Genomic DNA, 19,447 nt, shown 5'->3' with positions numbered 1-19,447 from the left:
ATGACAAGTTGGAGTCCAACAATTACACATTAACTTCACTGTTCAAACAAAAGGCAAATGCAGGTCAAGAGCACACAAAAAAAAATAGAAACCAACTGCAACCAATTTGCAACGTTTTAATTTTAATACAAAAAAATCCAATGAATGCCTGTTATCTTGAGCCAACGGGTTTTTCCACCATCGCAGGGGGTGCTCCTGTACACCGGCTCCTTCGGCATGTCGCTGGTCATCTGGGCGGTCGGAGGGGTCTTCTCCGTTTTCGGCGCCTTGTGTTACGCCGAGCTGGGCACCACCATCCGGAAGTCAGGAGCCTCCTATGCGTACATCTTGGAGGCCTTTGGGAGCTTCCTGGCATTCATCCGGTACGCTAACTTGTCCGACGGCCTCGGCGACACACGCCTCCCGTCACTCATGCGTCCCGTCTGGTTTTTCTTCTTCTTCCTTGGCAGGCTGTGGACGTCACTGTTGATTGTGGAACCGGCATGCCAGGCGGTGATTGCCTTAACCTTCTCCAGTTACCTGGTGCAACCCTTTTTTACCACATGCTCCGCCCCCTATTACGCCGTGCGCCTCATCGCCGCCGCCATTATTTGTGAGTTTTGCAGCAGAGTCAAACTTCAGTGGAAAATGTTTTCAAACCTCCGTCCTCTCATTTGTCAGTCTTTTAAAACTCAGGTGAGACGTCATGAAAATTTCTCTTAAAACACTTCAGTAGTGAAAAAAATGATTCTCTGCTTTATAAAATTTGGAACCCCAAAAAATCTTCATGTTTTGACGAAATCCCCATGACAAAATTTTGCTAAATATTCACTTTTTTTTTGTAAATAAATATTTGATTGAAAATTCAGATTTTTTTTTTTTTTTACCTATGAAGGTTAAAATGCTTAAGGAAAAAAATCACAATTAGATTGTATTTCAAAATGGTTCAGCCTTAGTGACGAGTTGTATTCCTTGTTCATAGTTTAGTGAAGCACTGCAGCGCTTTACAAGTGTCCAGTCAAGTGCCAAGTAACATTTCCCCCCATTCATCTGATCTCGTCTGGGTTGGAGTGTGTTAAGACCGAAGCGCTTGTTTGCTCAGAGCTGATAACACCTCCAACCGGGTGGGTCAGGCCTCGTTAAATGTACGTGGACCTTGCAAAATCAAGCCGGCCGACCCCCGTCGCTAACTCCAATGGGTAGAGCTTCCCCGAGCTCAGCCGCATTTATCTGACCGCTCTCCGAGGAGGCTTTTGCACTTGCTAACCTCGGGAGTCAAATTTGTTGGCTCATTTTCACCGGGCACACGTTGCTGCCAACGTGACTTGTATGTCTAGTTTGATTCAAGCAGGCAGGTAGCTGCTATGTGCCTGACAAACGCACTGTGAAAGTTTCTTCACTTTTGCCCCAGTGACCTCCTTTGCCCTGATGCCTTCCGCCCACCCTCTTCCTCAGGCCTGCTGACGTGCGTGAACTGTTTGAAGGTGAAGTGGGGAGCCGTTCTTCAGGTCATCTCCACTGTGGCCAAAGTGCTGGCGCTCATCGTCATCATCATCGCCGGCTTTGTAAAGCTGAGCCAAGGTACGAGTTGTCGAGTGCGTTCGCTCAAGTCTACAATTGAGCGGCGACGTATCGCCTTCCTTCGCTCCATCTGCCTCCATCAGTCATCCGCCTGCGCTTGCTTCGCCGACAGGTTTCAATCAAAACTTTGCGGACTCGTTCCGAGGCTCCAAGCTGAACGGCGGCGACATGGCACTGGCACTCTACTCGGCGCTCTACTCCTACTCCGGCTGGGACACGCTCAACTTCATCACAGAGGAGATCAAGGACCCGGAGAGGTAGAAAGAAAAGCGAGTAAACCATGTCATGTCGCCCGCTCGTCCCCAAATCATTAGCGCTTGATTTTCTCCTGGCAGGAATCTCCCCTTGAGCATCGCCATTTCCATGCCCATCGTCACTGTCATCTACATCTTGACCAACGTGGCCTACTACGTGGTCATGGATGTCGACCAGGTGCTCGCCAGCGACGCCGTCGCCGTGGTCAGTACTTCCCACGCCGCTCGCGCAACTTTTTCCACAATCAAAGCGCAGCTTTTGAATCTTGTTCTCGGTCTGGATGTCGCCGGACGGCGCAGGTGTACCTAATATTGCAGCCGGTCCGCTCAACTTCCGATCGAAAAGTCTGCCGGGCGACTTAATTACTTTCGCGGCCCCGGCCATGCGATTAGTGCGCTGTAATTGTTTGCACATGGCCAGCTGCTGCCTTCCTTTTGACCGCAAATACAAGTGGCGCCACCATTCTCTCCTCAGACGTTTGCAGACGAGGTTCTGGGCTGGGCCCGCTGGCTGATCCCGCTGTCTGTGGCCATTTCCTGCTACGGCGGGCTCAACTCCTCCATCATCGCTGCCTCCAGGTCACAGTTTGATGAGCTCATTGATACACTTGTTTAGGACATTTCATTTGACTTTGTTTTCTTTGTGAGCAAAGGAGGTGCAGCAGCGCACGTGGGCAGACAATATAACAATACTTACAGGCATGTTGTTCTTCTTCCGTGGAAAGAGACTTTTATCCTTACCGAGCAGTCGTGATTGGCTCATATATACAGCATCCGTGGTTGTCTTATACTGCCCCCAGGTGGCCAAGAGTTCAGACAGTCAAACGTTTTGACTGAATTGAACTCACAAATTCCAAAAGTCGAAAGATAAACTTTCTCAAGTGCAGTAACATTCATATCATTATTCTGTAAAAACAATAAAAAAAAAGGGGGGGGTGGCTAAGATGCATAAATCCAGTCCAAACAATACAGTTTTTGTTTTGGTGCTTAGATTTATTTTTCTGTGAAAATTATTAAGTGTAACATGGTGTTCTTCACCTCGACCTCGACTCGGGACGTCGTGAGTCGGTGGGGAGAATACTTCGAAGACCTCCTCAATTCCACCTACACGCCTTCCATTGTGAAAGCAGGGCCTGGAGACTCTGAAGCGGACTCTCCAATCTCTGGGGTCGAAGTAACTGAGGTACTTAAAAAACTCCTCGGTGGCAAGCAATGTTCCCTCTAATTTTTCATGTATCTGGGCTCCCTGAGCAAATTTAGGACTACAGTGAGCAACATCAGATCGCTTCGGGGGGGGCGGGGTGCTAATGGGACGTCCAACGGCGGGGGATGTTTATGCGCTGGATAGATTTCTTGTGCGCTGAGAACGTGCGGGCAGTGCGCGATTGCGCACGCGCGCAGCTTAGAGGGAACATTGGTGGCAAGGCCCCGGGGGTGGATGAGATTCGCCCGGAGTTCTTAAAGGCTCTGGATGTTGTGGGGCTGTCATGGCTGACACGCCTCTACAACATTGCGTGGACATTGGGGACGGTGCCTCTGGATTGGCAGACTGGGGTGGTGGTTCCCCTCTTTAAGAAGGGGGACCGGAGAGTGTGTTCCAATGACAGGGGAATCACACTCCTCAGCTTCCCTGGTAAGGTCTATTCAGGGGTGCTGGAGAGGAGGGTCCGTCGGGAGGTCGATCCTCTGATTCAGGAGCAGCAGTGTGGCTTTCGTCCTGGCCGTGGAACAGTGGACCAGCTCTACACCCTCGGCAGGATCCTCGAGGGGGCATGGGAGTTCGCCCAACCAGTCCACATGTGTTTTGTGGACTTGGAGAAGGCGTTCGACAGTGTCCCTCGGGAGGTTCTGTGGAGGGTGCTTCGGGAGTACGGGGTGCCGAGCCAACTGATAAGAGCAGTTCGGTCCCTGTATCACCGATGCCAGAGTTTGGTCCGCATTTCCGGCAGTAAGTCGGATTCGTTTCCAGTGAGGGTTGGACTCCGCCAAGGCAGCCCTTTGTCGCAGATTCTGTTAATAATTTTTATGGACAGAATTTCTAGGCGCAGCTGAGGCATTGAAGGGGTCCGGTTTGGGGACCTTAGCATCGCGTCTCTGTTTTTGCAGACGACGTGGTGCTGTTGGCTTCTTCAGGCCGTGATCTCCAGCTTTCACTGGAGCGGTTCGCAGCCGAGTGTGAAGCGGTCGGGATGAGGGTCAGCACCTCCAAATCAGAGTCCATGGTCCTCGGTCGGAAAAGAGTGGAATGCCCTCTCTGGATCGGGGATGAGATCCTGCCCCAAGTGGAGGAGTTCAAGTATCTTGGGGTCTTGTTCACGAGTGAGGGCAGGATGGAGCGCGAGATCGACAGGCGGATCGGTGCAGCGTCGGCAGTAATGCGGACTCTGTACCGGTCCGTCGTGGTAAAGAGAGAGCTGAGCCAAAAGACAAAGCTCTCGATTTACCGGTCGATCTATGCTCCTACCCTCACCTATGGTCACGAGCTATGGGTCGTGACCGAAAGAACGAGATCCAGGATACAAGCGGCCGAAATGAGTTTCCTCCGCAGGGTGTCCGGGCTCTCCCTTAGAGATAAGGTGAGAAGCTCGGTCATCCGGGAGAGCCTCGGAGTAGAGCCGCTGCTCCTCCACGTTCAGAGGAGCCAGATGAGGTGGCTTGGGCATCTCATCAGGATGCCTCCTGGACGCCTCCCTGGGGATGTGTTCCGGGCATGTCCCACCGGTAGGAGACCCCAGGGACGACCCAGGACGCGCTGGAGAGACTGTCTCTCAGCTGGCCTGGGAACGCCTTGGGATCCCCTGGGATGAGCTGGGGAGAGGGAAGTTTGGGAGTCCCTCCTAAAGCTGCTGCACCCGCGACCCGACCCCGGATAAGTGGAAGAAGATGGATGGATGGATGGATGGATGGATGAATGGATGGTGTTCTTCACTCGCTGTATATTATTTACTCAATTGAATAATTATTATTTTTTTTTTCCCTCAGGTTGTTTTTTGTGGGCTCCCGGGAAGGCCACCTCCCCAACGTCCTGTCCATGATCCACGCCGAGCGCTTCACCCCCATCCCCGCTCTGCTTTTTAACGTTAGTGTCACCTTCAAAACTAAGCGTGAGACCTCAAGTTCAGAACAGCATGCACATGATAACTTTTGAAGTGAGCAAATGGATCATTTTGAGCCTATTTCTTATGTTTGCAATTGGTGGAGTTGGTTTCTTTTTTTTTTCTCCCCTAGGGAGCCATGTCTCTGGTGTATTTGTCGGTGCCTGACGTCTTTCGCCTGATCAACTACTTCAGCTTCAACTACTGGCTCTTCATTGGACTGTCCATTGTCAGCCTCATCTACCTTCGCTTCAAGGCCCCTGACTTGCATCGACCCATCAAGGTCGGCGTTCCCTTTGCCCATTCCAATGCCCCCCCTCCCCGATTTAAATAGCCAACTCTTACCCTTTGTTTCCCCCACAGCTGTCTTTGTTCTTCCCCATCGTGTACAGCCTGTGCAGCATCTTCTTGGTGGTGGTGCCGCTGTACAGCGACACCATCAACTCACTGGTGGGCATCGGCGTGGCGCTGTCCGGCGTGCCCGTCTACTTCCTCTGTCTCCACCTGCCGCGCAACTCCAGGCCCGCCTTCCTCAACAAAATCCTCTGTGAGAGATGCACTTATTTTGCCTATGGCCGTAGTTTCTCTCGATTTGTCTTTTTTGCATCGGCTGGCTCATACATGCTTAAAGTCACAGTGAGAAGCACCAAAGCATGCTTGTACTTGTTTTGTACTTTGTTAGTGTCCATCAGTGGCTGAATGTGCTTGTTTTCCCTCTCAGACATGCTGTCGTCTTGGACCCAAAAATTGTGCTACTGCTGCGTGGCCTCGCCTGACATTGACCTGGACAACATCGACCCTGACAAGATGGAGTGAAAGAACGACAAAACGTACCGAAGGACCTCTGCTCAAGACAATCCCTTATTTTTTGGGTGATATTACTCTGAAGAGGAGGATGAAAAAGAAAGTAGTACCGGCACACTTGACACATGTTGCCTCTACACGGCCCGCCGCCATTTTGTGAAAAATGGCCGCAAGCCATCAAGTTGCACATTTTGCGTTATGGTCTTTTTTTCCCCCCTCCATGGGAGTTAAGATTATTTGACTGGTTCACACCTCCTATCGTTCCTGCCATTGAGGCCGCGGGCGTAATGAATGTACCACTGGGAACAAGTTTGGTTTGTAGCGTCCCCTATTGATCGCCAAAAATTGTTACATCAAGTTTCATTTTAGATTGTACTGGCGTCACTTGATCACATGGTTTGGATGAGTCTCCTGTACTGCTCAAATGGTGTCTCGGAACTTGCTTACTTTCTTCACATGAAGGTCCAAAATGGTGCACAAATACGGACGTAAAATCAAATCATGGCAGCAGTATTTTTTTCCATTTTAAAATTGTACAAAATTACAAAAATAGACTCATAGCATTGCATCTTTATTTGTTTTTTAAAAAAATCATACTTCATTCTTTTGTGATTACTTTTATCCATGCAAAAAATTAAAATATTGTTAAAATAGTATCACCCTGTAATATGGTGTTTTACTCAACAAATCTTTATTTCTCAGAAAAAAAAGATGCTGCTGATTTTTTTTTGGGAGGGGGGGCTTGTTGACATTGCACATTATCAGCGTGCCATGGGAAGGGGACGGGCGCTCGAACGCATTGGCTTTTAACGCGCTTCATGAATCATATCGTGTGCCTTACTGCCAAGTTTGTGCTTGTCTTAATATTTATCACAGTACGTTTTGGGATTGTCAAAGTTAGATAGGTGTGCAGAATTCCTTCAATTTCGAAGGTTGACCACTTTCCATGGGAACTGACGGAATTTTATAGGACTAAATTTACCAAATTGAAAGTTGGCTCTCAATAAGGAACTTCAAAACAAAATTACCTGTAAATGTTCTGCATTGGAATTCAGTATTCTCAAAATTCAGCAGGAACTTGCATTGGAAATTCAACTGGGAATTTCGAAAAATGTAATTGGATGTTTTCCCCACCCCTTTTGCAAGCCTAATTATGTAGTTTAATGTTGTTCAAGTGCCACTAGCCTGCAGAAGCACACAAAATAAGATCATGAAATATCACATGTAGCTGTTGGCGTGTATAATTATCCTGGGTGAGTAAGATTGGTATAGAAATATATCCACTATATATAATATTTTGTTCCTCTTCCAAGAGCTGAATTTACAATTCAAGAGTTTTAATTTTCTTGTACATCTAATGTATTTCCTTGTTGACACCAAACATGCGTTTGTACAGTCGGGGTTGTGTGTGTGCCAATTTTTATTTATTTATTAAGAACAAACCGACCGTGTGTGCTGTTTGTTTTTATAGCTATAAATGTGAATAAAGTTGCGTTCTTTTTTGCAGCGATGACGTCTGTGCTCATGCCCTTTTTTGCCTCTCTGATTTTAGTACATTTTAGTATGACACTTGTGTACATTTGATTTTATTTACCCGCGGGTGAAATCCCCCACATTGTCCCAGATGTGTAATGTACTGAACCCCCCTTAAGGATCCTGATGCATGGTGGGGGGGGGGGGCATCATATTACACACAAGCTTCCTTGTGATTGGTTCTTCTCCCCGAGCAGGCAAGTTACACACACAGGAGTTCAGTTGCACTAACTCAGTCCTGAATAAAATATGAAGGCAGCACTGTACCATGTCTCTCGGCTGGGCGCCCAAGGTGAGGGGGACCCTGCTTGCCCCTCCCCCACCGATGCTCTGATCCCCACAAGGCATGGATACAGAAAGTAGCGGCGGCTGACGCTTTTGGGGGTGGTCGTCAAGCAAGCATGGAGCTGCAAGGGCGTCTCAACTGGTTCCGGAGGCGACCCCGAAAGCCTCACGCACGCCGTCGAGAGTTCAACCGTAAGTGTGGCGTTCTTTACTCTCTACGGGCTTTGCTGTCAGTAAACTCAGACGGCGTCGGTTCAACCTTTCACACCATCTTCTGTCTTAAGGTACGCAAAGGGAAAATAAAATTGATGTATTATTTCTTTGTCTGTTTGACACAGGAGGTCAAAAAACAGAAGCTCCATCTCCTGTCATGTTCTGTGATGCGCGCACACGTACTCAGAGCTTGAAGAGTCACGCTAAAGTTTTTCGCTACTAACTTTTCACTTGTTAGTACAATTTATCTGAGTTTTGCTTTTAGTCTGATTGCATTTTGTCATTTTAAAAGAATACAACTATACCATACAAGCAGTAAACATTTTTGTAATGTATTTGTCATTATGTATCTTTACCGTTCATATCACTCGTTGATGTAACACTCGTATTATTTCTTTTAGTTTTAGAATTGATTTATTTATTCGATTTGATCCTGGTTATCCTAGCAGTGACCAAAAGGGGTCCTCCTAAACTTGATATCTGACAGGCCCTCTATACCTCCCCCACATGTCCAACCCAGTGAGACTTTTCCGATGGTCGTATTATTTGTAGTGTTATTATGGTGGTGACAGTGTGCCTTTCTATAAAATCTGCTCTCTTCGTGTGTTGAGAAGAACCTTTATTAGCACCTGACATCTTCTCACTCCACAGCAACGGCAAAATCACACATTGCCTAGCCTCTTAATTTTCTGGCTCAGCTGGAAGCTTTCAAGAATAAAAGGCTGCTTGCGGGGGTGCGCGCATCCATGTCCGTGCAGGCTGCTGGTTGGAACAAAACAATTCGGGGGGGCATGTGGTTGATGGCAGCTCATTCTAAAAATGTAGTATAACAAGTCTTTTTATCATTTTCATTTCGGTAGCATTTCATTGAGAAAAAAGGTCATGCGTGACCTGTCAGTGAGCCAGAATGATCGATCGATCGATCTATCGATCGATCGATCGATCGATCGATCTTATCTATCTTATCTTATCTATCTTATCTTATCTATCTTATCTTATCTTATCTTATCTATCTATTTATCTATCTTATCTATCTTATCTATCTTATCTATCTATCTATCTATCTATCTATCTATCTATCTATCTATCTATCTATCTATCTATCTATCTATATATTTGTGAGTACAAAGACAAGTACATTTCCCCGCTGTGGGATAAATAAAGTTCTATCATCAAAAATTTAGTTGACAAGTTTTTGCCAAAGCTAATACTTTTAGCATTCGCTCATCAGTACATCCAACAAGCCTGCTTACTCTGTTGGCTTGTACATGATCGTTTCACCCGGTAGGGATAGGCGTGTTTCAGACAACTTGAAAGTGGCTCTGGATCTTCAGACGATCTAGCTGCTAACAGTCCTGATCATTTGAATCAGGTGTGTTGCAGCAGGGAGACCTATAAAACATGCAGGACACCGGCCCTCGAGGACCGGAATTGCCCGCCCCTGTTGTAAAAGATTGCTTCCCTTTAAAAGTCCATCAGAGCAGGCGGCTGTCATCACCAAACAAAAGTGCAATCAAATATCCTCAAGATCACTTGCTAATTGGTTAAAAAAGCATCTGCATTTTATCACGGCCGTAATGTCTGCTGGTTTATCGTCCCAAGATGAATGGAAGTGCATCAGCCCAACGGCTAAGCACATTAGCTGCTTTTCTTATCTCTCTGCAGCAGAACGGCAAAAACCACTACTGTGTCTTTAAGAGCGCCCCGAGGGTGAAAAGAAAATGCTAATGTGATTGTCGACAACTAATTCTAGCATGGTAACATGAGGTTGTCAAGCTGGAAATGGCTGACTCGGCTCTTTTAACTCATTCCCACATCACCGTTGCCAGTTTTTGCCTTTGTGCGTTCACGTCGGTGGTCTGGAAGTCTCTTTGTCTGTGCGTGTCATCCGGCGTGAACAGAAAGAAAGATGCTGGCGAAAGCTCACGGGGGCTTCCGGCAATGACAGGCGCAGATGAGCCAGGAAGCAATGTCACAATCGTGCGAAAGGAAAACTGGCTAAACGTCTTAGCTGAGCCGTATCGCACTTCATTTAATGTAAAATGTGTTCGTACATGAATCGTTATCGTCGCTTTATTGTTTATAGCGTAGGGATCAGGCCTCAAACCAAAGAGAATTCCATCAAACATTTTGTGAATGAGAGCCGATAAACGAGTTGCTAGCAATGATGTAATCATGCGCGGCAGCAGGGTGGGGCCGGCAAACAAACAATTTCCTGTCCCCCGCCACCCAAACGCATCCCATCACCTGCAGAAAGGGGAAGTGGCCTATTTTGTTACCCCTCGGCCGACACGGAAGGAAGCTTGGCCAACACCAAGTAGTACTCGTGTACAGCACAAAACAGGAAGTGAGCTGAATCATGAATTCATTTCATCCATCCATCCATCCATTTTCTGAACCGCTTAGTCCCCACGGGGGTCGCGGGTGTGCTGGAGCCTATCCCAGCCGTCATCGCGCAGTAGGCAGGGGACACCCTGAACCGGTTGCCAGCCAATCGCAGGGTACACAGAGACAAACAAAAGTTATTTGTCCCCCTCCCAAAAAAATAACAAAAACAAACCATATTGCCACCCAATATTTGGTTACCATTTTTGTCCTGCAACCCCTCTCCACCTTAAAACAAAACTCTCTTGCTGAGAGACAAACCTTTAATAATCAATCAATTAGTCAGCCTTATGTATGGTGCCAGTCGCCATTGTCTCATGCCCGCTGTGCCCTCTTTGGAGACAAAAAGACAATTGTGGGACGGGCGAGATAAAAGACAAAGGCAATTGGGGAAAACGAGTGCTTGATGCAAAATCTGTCATTTGAGGAACTCTTGTCGGCATTCTTCTTCAAAATGGAGCGTCGAGTTATGACTTTAAGCCATGTATGGATAAAACGATATGGCTACTACTACAGTACGTATTACTTTCCTTGATTTGAAATCAAATGCTGCTTGAGATGTACTTTTTGCTAGAACAGTTGAAGTTTATCTGGGCTTGATCATTTGTGTGCTGACCGAAGTTTGTGTTAGGTGATGCACGCACAGAATGCGCAATGGATTGGCGTGACAAATGCGATTAAGCATCCCTTGTCCCTGTTATTGTTGCTACGGTAACCAGGCAACCTTAGCAATGGGATGCCATTGGAAGTTGCACCCCCTTTCTCTTTTGCTTTGAGCAACAAGAATTTGTCTAACGTCGCATTGTAAATGGGTTTGGCTTAACATCATAGTTAGAGTTTCGGCACTTTTGTTGCAATTTCCTTTTTTGGGGTGGGAAAGTTGCTTGCATTGCTCAATCCCTCCCAATGTTGTTTCATGGATGCATTTCAAAATGAGATTTATTTGAAGGAACTTGGATGTCGCAATACTTTTATCCATGCATGTTAGAGGAGGCGGAAATGAGTTTGTCCTCAGGTTTCCCCTGAGAGGAAGTCTTAAGGAAAAGTGCTAATGAATCCACACCAGCCCTACTTTCTATTTCCATTTTGACAAATAGGAAATGACTCAGGAAACCACACAATGATGCAAGATAGAACAAGTTCAAGGTTAAAAAAGCAAAAACAAACCTCCAAATATTGGCAATACCAAATCAGAAACTAATTTATCCCAAAAATTATCCTTTTTATATGTATCATTTTGATGAAAAACTAAATCTAATGCTTCCCCCCTTCCCAGCCCATCAAAAACCCAAAACAATACATAAAAATGCTTTCTTTTCTAAATGATTATATTGTGTTTAAAAAGTATATATATTTTGTTGAGCAAAAACCTAAAGCCTGTACATAAATGATTTAATGTCCAAATTATTAACCCCCAACAAAATAATTTTAGCGCAACCAAAACATTTACAAAATAAAAGTGAACTTTGAAAAAAATATTGTGAAAACAAAAATTTATCAATCCCACAAATGAGCATTTTCTTCACGTTTCCTTTTTTGCGCATGTGCACGTGTACCTAATCAAGTGTCTGTTGGTGTACTATTTCGAGATGGGTGCCATGGCGACCACGTGAGATATTAATAGCCGCCACACTGAGGCCTTTCCATTTAGGCCGAGTGAAGTGCAGAAGATTAAAAAAAAAAATCCATGTCAACCGCGAAGGAATGACACCTGCACACTTTGACAGCATCTGTGCCTGATTTCAAACACTGCAGCTAATTATTCCTGCTCATCACCAGTCGCCCCTCCACTCACTGACTCACACACACTTACTCATACAAGTGCTCTCAGCAACACACACGCACACACACACACGCCCAGTCTCACTTCAGCTTTGCACAGGATGTTACGAAACGATCCGCCCAGTTGGTGAAACTTAGCGAAGGGTTGCTGGCTGGCTTGCGCGCACTGCATGGCAGTCGGCACACGCTCGCTTTGTCTTTTCTGCTGGCCTTGAGATACCATCGCACTGCCAGAAGAGGAAGAAGAAGAGTGAGTGATGGCCGCCATGGATTATGACCCGGACGATATGACGATGATGCTCGAGGAGGCCGAGGATGTTTTCCTCGAGGGTGGTAGGCCAGTCGGGGATGCGCTGGGTGACCTGCATGTTGGGCGGAGATGCGATCGGCTGTATGCGTGCTGGTGAACGTGTTGTCATTCGTTGATGCGTTTGTGAATCATACAGCATTTGTTGCTTTTGAACCAGTTTTGCAAAAGTGGTGTAACTTCAGAATGTAGGGTATTTTGGTAAGAAGGGTTTGAGTTGAAGTTGGACCCCAAATCTGTCAGAGGCTTTTGCCATGCATTTGTCTTTGTGGAAGAAACTAGTACGCAAGGAGTTGAAATTAAGTGTGTGTGCCCAATTTGGTGGAGAGTTTGGCCATTTGTTTGACTGTGTGGGAGAAAATAGTGTTAGCAAGTGGCACGCCTTCACTCTGTGGGTGTTCCTGTGATCCCATGAGTGGGCGTCCGTTGCGGCGCTTTTGGGGATGGAAGCCTAACATTAGACATGGTGACTAATTATTTATAAGAGGAAGCACAAAAAAAAGACACACAGTTGTGTAACACTTTGCTTATTTTAAAACAAATGCGAGCAGAAATTTGCTCATGTGGGCCATTGTTGTTGTTTTTTTAAGCTGATTTTTTTTTTTTTTTTAAATGTCTTGCTCTCAGTTTCAGGGTCGCATATTTCCTTAAATAGGTTGCTATCAAAGTAGTGCGGGGCGGGGCATTGGCAAATGTCACATGAGCATTCTCTCCCAGTTGGTTTTGCATGCTTTAAACAGGCTTTGCACCTCTTCTCCTTATGTCATCACATCTTGTTTTTCTCCTGTTGCATCTTTTCCCACCTTGTGCTCCCCACTCAATCCCAATGACTATCCTGATACACCAGCAAAATTTGGGAAATCCTGCTTGAGGAAGATGGTGCACCCCCTTTTCCTGTTTTATCCTATTTTTTTCTCTTCCACTTTGAAGATGGTTCTATTTGCGTTCGTCGCCTCCTTGCATTCCCTTCTGAAGGGTGAAGCCCTCAATTTTAATCAGATACAGTCCATATGTTTCATCTAACTTTCTTGTTTTTCTTCAATCTGAAGTTTGCTAGTGGACTCTTTCTCACTCTTTGATCCCGGCGCACCCCCAGTAGGGACTTAGCGCACCCCATCTGTGTGTTTGTCTTGCAGAACTTGCACTCCAATGATGGCACTGAAGCTGGACGATTCTAAAAATGCCAAACACGAGCGGAATTTGCCAAATGAGACAGACTAGTTGGCTCTCGATTCCATTCCGCAGGCCAGACACTTTCCCGCAGGTCTCTTGGGAGGAACTTAACAACAGCAACAAGCTGTCATTACAAACCTCAGCGGGGTCACGTTTGGAGGCCACTTGCAGGAAGCTGACTCCGCTCTTTCCTCGGATGTCCGTCAGACTTTCTTTTACACCAGGAAGACCCCCCCCCAAAGAAAAACCACCCAAAAAAACCCCCATACAAATCCAACAAAAAAGGACGAGTAGGTGAAGACATGCCAAACACGTATTTTTACATCTACGTGTACGTGCACGGTGGGAAATACAGCCAGCAGTTGGGACCCGATGTCGATGACAGACGTAATTACAGGGTCAAATTTACAGCAGCTGAGCAAGCCCGTGCCCTTCTGATTCTGACTAATTGCTCACCCAAAAAAAGTTCTGGATTTCAGCAATACCTTACAAAAAAATCTATGTCATGATTTGTACACAATATTAATTTTAACAATTTCAAACTTTTTCATCATATGGCCATCTGCTGGTTAATGTGTGGCACTACCACAGGTCCTAATCCCAAATTACGGCAGGCTTTTTATGGGGCTTCTCTTTTCTGGGGATGAAAGCGCAAAGGTGACAGTTTGAAAACGAAATCTTCTTCGTCCTTGCGTAAATAAGAATGTTGCTGCCAAGTGGTAACGGGATCCCTTTTCTTCCCGGCGTTTCTAATGTCGAGTGATGGATGAAAAAGGACAAAAGCATTTTCTGTTCCCTTTGCTTCTTGGAAGGACGCAGACAATTGGATTTGGACGCACCGGGTGGAACAGCGCGTCCACTTACGCAGGCCAATTACCGTGACCATGGCGTCCCTCGCACAAAGAGGGATGTACTGGAAAAGACATTGATTAGGAATATATAAGGCTATTTCTTTTTGAATGGTTTTGGAATCATTTAGTCAGTTCACAAAATGTATTGAATTCTTAACCTGTTTACTAACCAAAACAGCAGTACTCAACAGTCTTCCAAAATAATTTAAATGTGTAACGCAATGTACCTCAAAATAATCATTCCCTCTAAATAATTCCCTCACATGAATCCCTATCAATGGCATTGTTTAAATATTTTTTTAAACATGGCAAGTTACCTTTTTTTAGGACTTCTTGGACGTGCTAGGTTTTTTTCCCTTTGTTATAGTTCATGTCAACTAAGATATGTTGAGTACAGGATAAAAATCGGGTTGGGTTTTATCTTTTTAATCCTAATCATGTATTTTCGCAAAACTTTATGATGCGTGCGGAGAGTTTCGAATTTTGAAAGTACAGCAGATTTTATATACATTTTCTGTGATGACGTTCCAAAATGTGGACGTCTTGAATTACTTTGTTCCATCTCGTTTGCCGTCCAAATCCCGGAAGCCAATTCTGTCTAGCCCTGCCCCCCTCGCCCTCCTATTGGCTGGCAGTTACCCAGGAGGAGCGAGCGATCGCTCCTGCGATGCATGGGAGTGGGCACACTAGTAGTGGACACTCAACATCGGAACGACACGGTTAACGGATGTACCCTTGAGATTTACTCATTTTAACCACAATTTTTATCGTATTTTGCACTTTTTAAAATCATTCGGATGGCGGCATTCGAGCCTGGGGGCCAAGTATCTTTTTGTGACCCATGAATGAATGAGCGGGTGGATGCAGTGAGGGGAGCAGGTAGACGAGCCTAAAAAATATCGCTTTTTGACTTTAGGCCACGTCAAACAGACATAGACATTGGCAGAGGTGAGTTGCAGACATTTATTTGGTCTTGCAAAGGACCGCGATGGCTGTGTTTTTTCACAGTGGGTCAGTGGACCACGGTGGCATTCAGAGACGCGCGGGCGAAAGCAAGCAGCATTTTCACTTGTATCACTATGATGGTGCGTTTGAGGACACACGAGTTACACACGAATTCCGCTTTCTATTTTTATCTTGAGTCTCCCCCCTTTGGTGTCTTCAAATGTCAAACGACAAGTGACATGAGGTCTGGTGTGTGCGTGTGTGTACGTTTAGTTGTGGAGGAGGTTGGAGGAGGTGTGTGGCTCCATACGACACTGCGATAATGGGCTTTACTTGGCGTGCCTTTCTGGTATCGTCACATTTTCAAACGTGGACTAGTCATTTTTAAGGTTCTATTCCCATGGCATTCCGGTGAGCAAACACACTAAAACGTTAAACACCTGTTTTCCAAATGTTAAAAGGAAGCAAGTGCAGATGGAAGCACTTTCTGGACAAAGTCATATGTGCACCCTATAGTTTGATTGATTTAATAACACAAAGGATTGGGAAGGCCCACTAGTTAGTGCTCAGTGGCCTCATTGCCACTGAAACTTGAACATAGTATCCATTTTGATCAGTTACGTCATCGAAATGTCAAAGCTTGCTAGCTAGCAGGTGCACAAGCAAATATCAAAATAATTATTTTCTGGTCATGATTTCAAAGCAACAACAAAGACAACGGTCTTTTCTTACTGTTAGTTTTGTGCGCTTCCCCCACTGGAGGCAGGAGTTGTGACATTATTATGTATTGAATGGCTGACATACTTTAAGGTGGTTTTGTGTTCCTCTTGAGTCACGTACTTTGGATGGCGTTGCATTTGGGATCCCGTGGCACTGTTTTGTTTGGAGAACGAAAAAAAAAAAGCTAATTCCATTCCATTGTGTCCGTAAAGTGCCCCCACCACTCTGCTGGGGAAAGGTGAAAGGTCGGAGTGTGTTGTGATACCACCCATAGTGGATGTGTCTGCTGTAGAGATAAGCCGGCGCGCCCCGAAAGTCACCTTTTGCGGCAAATTTTGGAAAAGTAGCTGCTATGCTGCCCATCTGTTGGCTTTTGTGTAAATTGCGCGCTCATGGCAGACTGGTCGACAGGAGGACAACACAAAATGTTGCAGGCAAAATGTTTCTGAGAATGTAGCAGCAGGCAGGCTGGCCGACCGGCCGGCTTTGATATGGTTAAGTGGCTGCGCTTTGGCTCTCCTGCCAGCTTGTTTGGGCTGCGCTGAAGTGGCTTTAGAAAGAGGCCGAGTCGGGATGCAAAGCAGACTCTGTTCCCAGACTCTCTTTCTGTGGCTGGCTCGCTCTGCCTTTTCCGGAACGGTCTTTTCATCCCCTGGCATGTAGCCCACATGCTCATTTCCACACAAGCCTTTCACCCAAGTCTCATTAAAGGAATTATGCCCACAGCGTGCTTAGGAAGAAACTCAGCCGCCTTTCTTTTGTTGTTGTTGTTGCTTTTTGAGGGTAGGTTTGGCTCCTTGGAAAAGTCGCTATAACACTACTCCAAATTGTGAGTGTGCAATGAATGCTTTGAATCGTCGGAACAGTACATTTTGCTGCAGTCTCCAAAATGACTTTCAAGTGAATGGGGGGGGTCAATATATCATAAAACCGTCTTAAAAACATATGCAAACATTTTTGACTAATGTAAACTTGAATGATAAAACAGTGAAATGCTAACCGGTCGCCCCCGGGACCCGACTCCGGCTCAGCAGTAGAGAATGGATGGATGGATAATTCAGGGATGAGAATCTTCTGCGGATCCGCGGATTTCCGTGTTTTTTTCCGTCGGGAGTATCATTTTCGAAAATTGAGAAAATTGTTTTTATATGGGAGGGCTGGCAGCAGTATTGCGACAACAGCTGCCTTATTTTCGGCAGCATTTTGGGGCTACTTTCGTCACATCATTTGCCTACTCATTTGCCTAATTAGCAAAAGTTTTAGCCAGCATGGCGAAAGTTTTAGAGAAAAAAGACGAGGATCGTGCCAGGGAAATAGATAAGTCGAACGGGATCAGGAACTGCTTCAGATGGGCATGGCATTGTAATGGGAAAAATAGATTCGGAATTCGACCGATTCGCTTTTCGAACCGCCCCCTGGAACGGATTGTGGTCGAAAACCGAGGCTTGACTATTATATTTACCTTGGTACCCCACCAAGCAGGAATATTTTTTTAACAAAACTGTTGAAATTGAGTGATGAAATTAATGGTTTTGGGGTTGCTATACTGCCAAAATCCAGGAGTTTCCAGGGAGCTTTTTCCCCTGAGCCCCTTCCGGGGCGTTGCCCCTTCCGGGGCGTTGCCCCTGGCCCCCTGCGGCCCCCAATGGGGGCCTGTGAGCCCTGCAGCCCCCAATGGGGGCCTGTAGCCCGTGGCCCACTGTGGCCCCCATCGGGGGGGGGGGGGGGGCATGCGGCCCCCAGACCCCGGCTACTTTTCAGTGTTTTGTTTCATTTCCCTGATAATTGCGTAATTTATGTTTAATGGGATGCTTGTGTTCTCTTTTTATTCCCAAAATGTTTTTTGAACCGTTTAAACCTTTGATGGAACACTGGCTAAAAGGGCATATAGTCTAACTTTGTGGAGGTCAGATTCTTCAGGCTCTTTGGAGGTCTGCTCTCACTTGAGTGCCATTCCTGTCTGTCGTGATTTTGGCCTACTTTCTATTTCCCCATTCCTTCCATACTGGGCTATCTGCCGCCCCTTCCCTTCTGTTTGGCCCCTGAGGGTGTGTTGGGCAGGAAGGGGTGCGCTTGAACCCTCCCTCACCCTTCCTCCTGTTATCTCCAAGCAAAACCATGGAGGCTATTCACCCCCCGCCAACTCGCTGTTATAGTATGACGGCATGGGGGGGGGGGGGGGTAGTGGCATGTGCCACATGGCACATGGCACATGCTCCACCACTCCCCTGGCGTCGCATGATACTTTGAGGCGCACCTCTGGCGAGCAGCAGCTGGCCAACCACGACTGCCGTAAGCGTTTTAGGGGCCTAAGCTGATAATCTGTCTGTTTTGCTATTTTCTTGCCTTTTGCGGCAGCTGGGAGAGACTATACGTATTGCCGACCAAGTATTTTTCAGATGCAAATGATTCAGAGTTACTTTCAACCAATTTAATTGAACCTTGCACATGCAATGACTTTGGCGAGGAATGCATTGAGCTAACAGTGAAGCAAAATGTCAGGCATGCTACGTGTGGCACAAGCACTGGCCGCTATCAGTGAAAGGAATGCTCGTGTTCTCTGGCTAAAAAAGAGGCCGGAACAACCGAGCTGATCCCTGCTTGCGTAGTGGCCGCATTCCAGCGTAGCCACCGGACTTTCCACCAGCGGGTAGCCAACATGTATGCAGCCCTGATTTTTGCATTCATTCCGTCCACCATACTTTGACCCGAGCTCCGTCTTGCCGTTTTAAAAGAAACGATGGCAGGCAGGAAAATGTCATAAGCGGTCGCGGTCCGGCCACGCCTGACTGGATCTGCTCAGCCGGCAGCGCGTGGCCAGCACATAATGCTGACGCTCGTGACGTGACCTACAATTGAAACATAATTGCACACACACACGTGTCGGGGGGGGCTCATTATCTCCATGTAGCTAATACTGTATCGACACGATATTGATTGCAGTGATTATGATTAGTTTGGTCCAATATCTAGACCACCAGGGGTGCCCAATACATCGATCACGATCGACCGGTCGATCGCCAAGCCACTATTGGTCGATCGCGTGATATTAAAATGTTGTGTGTTTTTTTTCGCACTTGACGCGTGTACAAACAACGGCGCTAACAACACAACACAAACACGCTAGCTCGCGAGTTCCCTCCAATTGTCAGAACCCTGTTTTTTCTCTTAAACTTAAGAAAGGGTATAAAAACGAGTGGGGCATCTGGCCATAGTAAGAAGTATCACTTTCATAGGGAATGGGAGTAGGACTTTTTTTTCACGATGACATATACGTAATTTTTTTCGTGGGTAGATCTTTGTGACTTGGTCATTTCATAAGTAGCTCGCGAGCTGAAAAAGTTTGGGCACCCCTGATCTAGACTGTATTTATGAGTGTGTTGTTTAGAAAGGTGCGTTTCCCATGCTCGCCAAACTAAGATGGAGTTCCGGCTATGCCGACCACGTCGCCCCCTCACCTCAATAATAGCGGCGCGCTCTCGTTCGGCGTTCCCGTCGGCTGGCGGCCTTTCACGCGGCTGAATGAGGCTGCCAGTCAGC

The 19,447-nt window shown here is 46.4% G+C and overlaps 2 protein-coding genes across 12 annotated transcripts in view; both read left to right on the top strand.

The window, feature by feature from the left end:
* si:dkeyp-120h9.1 (uncharacterized protein LOC566469 homolog) overlaps positions 1 to 7,223 on the top strand; it is a 12,612-nt gene extending 5,389 nt beyond the window's left edge. For 3 of the 4 annotated variants that reach the window (XM_037263978.1, XM_037263980.1, XM_037263977.1), the window contains 10 exons: positions 187 to 362; positions 450 to 592; positions 1,435 to 1,560; positions 1,673 to 1,817; positions 1,896 to 2,019; positions 2,290 to 2,393; positions 4,797 to 4,893; positions 5,043 to 5,192; positions 5,273 to 5,456; positions 5,631 to 7,223. In XM_037263978.1, the coding sequence (XP_037119873.1) occupies positions 187 to 362; positions 450 to 592; positions 1,435 to 1,560; positions 1,673 to 1,817; positions 1,896 to 2,019; positions 2,290 to 2,393; positions 4,797 to 4,893; positions 5,043 to 5,192; positions 5,273 to 5,456; positions 5,631 to 5,725 (1,344 nt within the window). In that variant the 3' untranslated portion in view covers positions 5,726 to 7,223. Of the gene's footprint in view, positions 1 to 186; positions 363 to 449; positions 593 to 1,434; positions 1,561 to 1,672; positions 1,818 to 1,895; positions 2,020 to 2,289; positions 2,394 to 4,796; positions 4,964 to 5,042; positions 5,193 to 5,272; positions 5,457 to 5,630 lie in introns of those variants that run through there. The other variant, XM_037263979.1, reaches the window with a different exon arrangement.
* Positions 7,224 to 7,382: 159 nt separating this feature from the next.
* Positions 7,383 to 19,447, top strand: part of ripor2 (RHO family interacting cell polarization regulator 2) — a 30,792-nt gene continuing 18,727 nt past the window's right edge. For 2 of the 8 annotated variants that reach the window (XM_037263787.1, XM_037263788.1), the window contains exon 1: positions 13,679 to 13,856. In XM_037263787.1, the coding sequence (XP_037119682.1) occupies positions 13,694 to 13,856 (163 nt within the window). In that variant the 5' untranslated portion in view covers positions 13,679 to 13,693. Of the gene's footprint in view, positions 7,724 to 10,544; positions 10,645 to 12,042; positions 12,245 to 13,678; positions 13,857 to 14,821; positions 15,191 to 18,079; positions 18,200 to 19,447 lie in introns of those variants that run through there. The other 6 variants (XM_037263793.1, XM_037263789.1, XM_037263792.1 and 3 more) reach the window with 6 other exon arrangements.

Source organism: Syngnathus acus, chromosome 11 (genome assembly GCF_901709675.1).
Source record: "Syngnathus acus chromosome 11, fSynAcu1.2, whole genome shotgun sequence".
Classification (NCBI taxonomy): Eukaryota; Metazoa; Chordata; class Actinopteri; order Syngnathiformes; family Syngnathidae; genus Syngnathus; species Syngnathus acus.
Note: the sequence above shows the minus strand (reverse complement) of the source record. Positions and strands in the feature narration are given on the sequence as shown.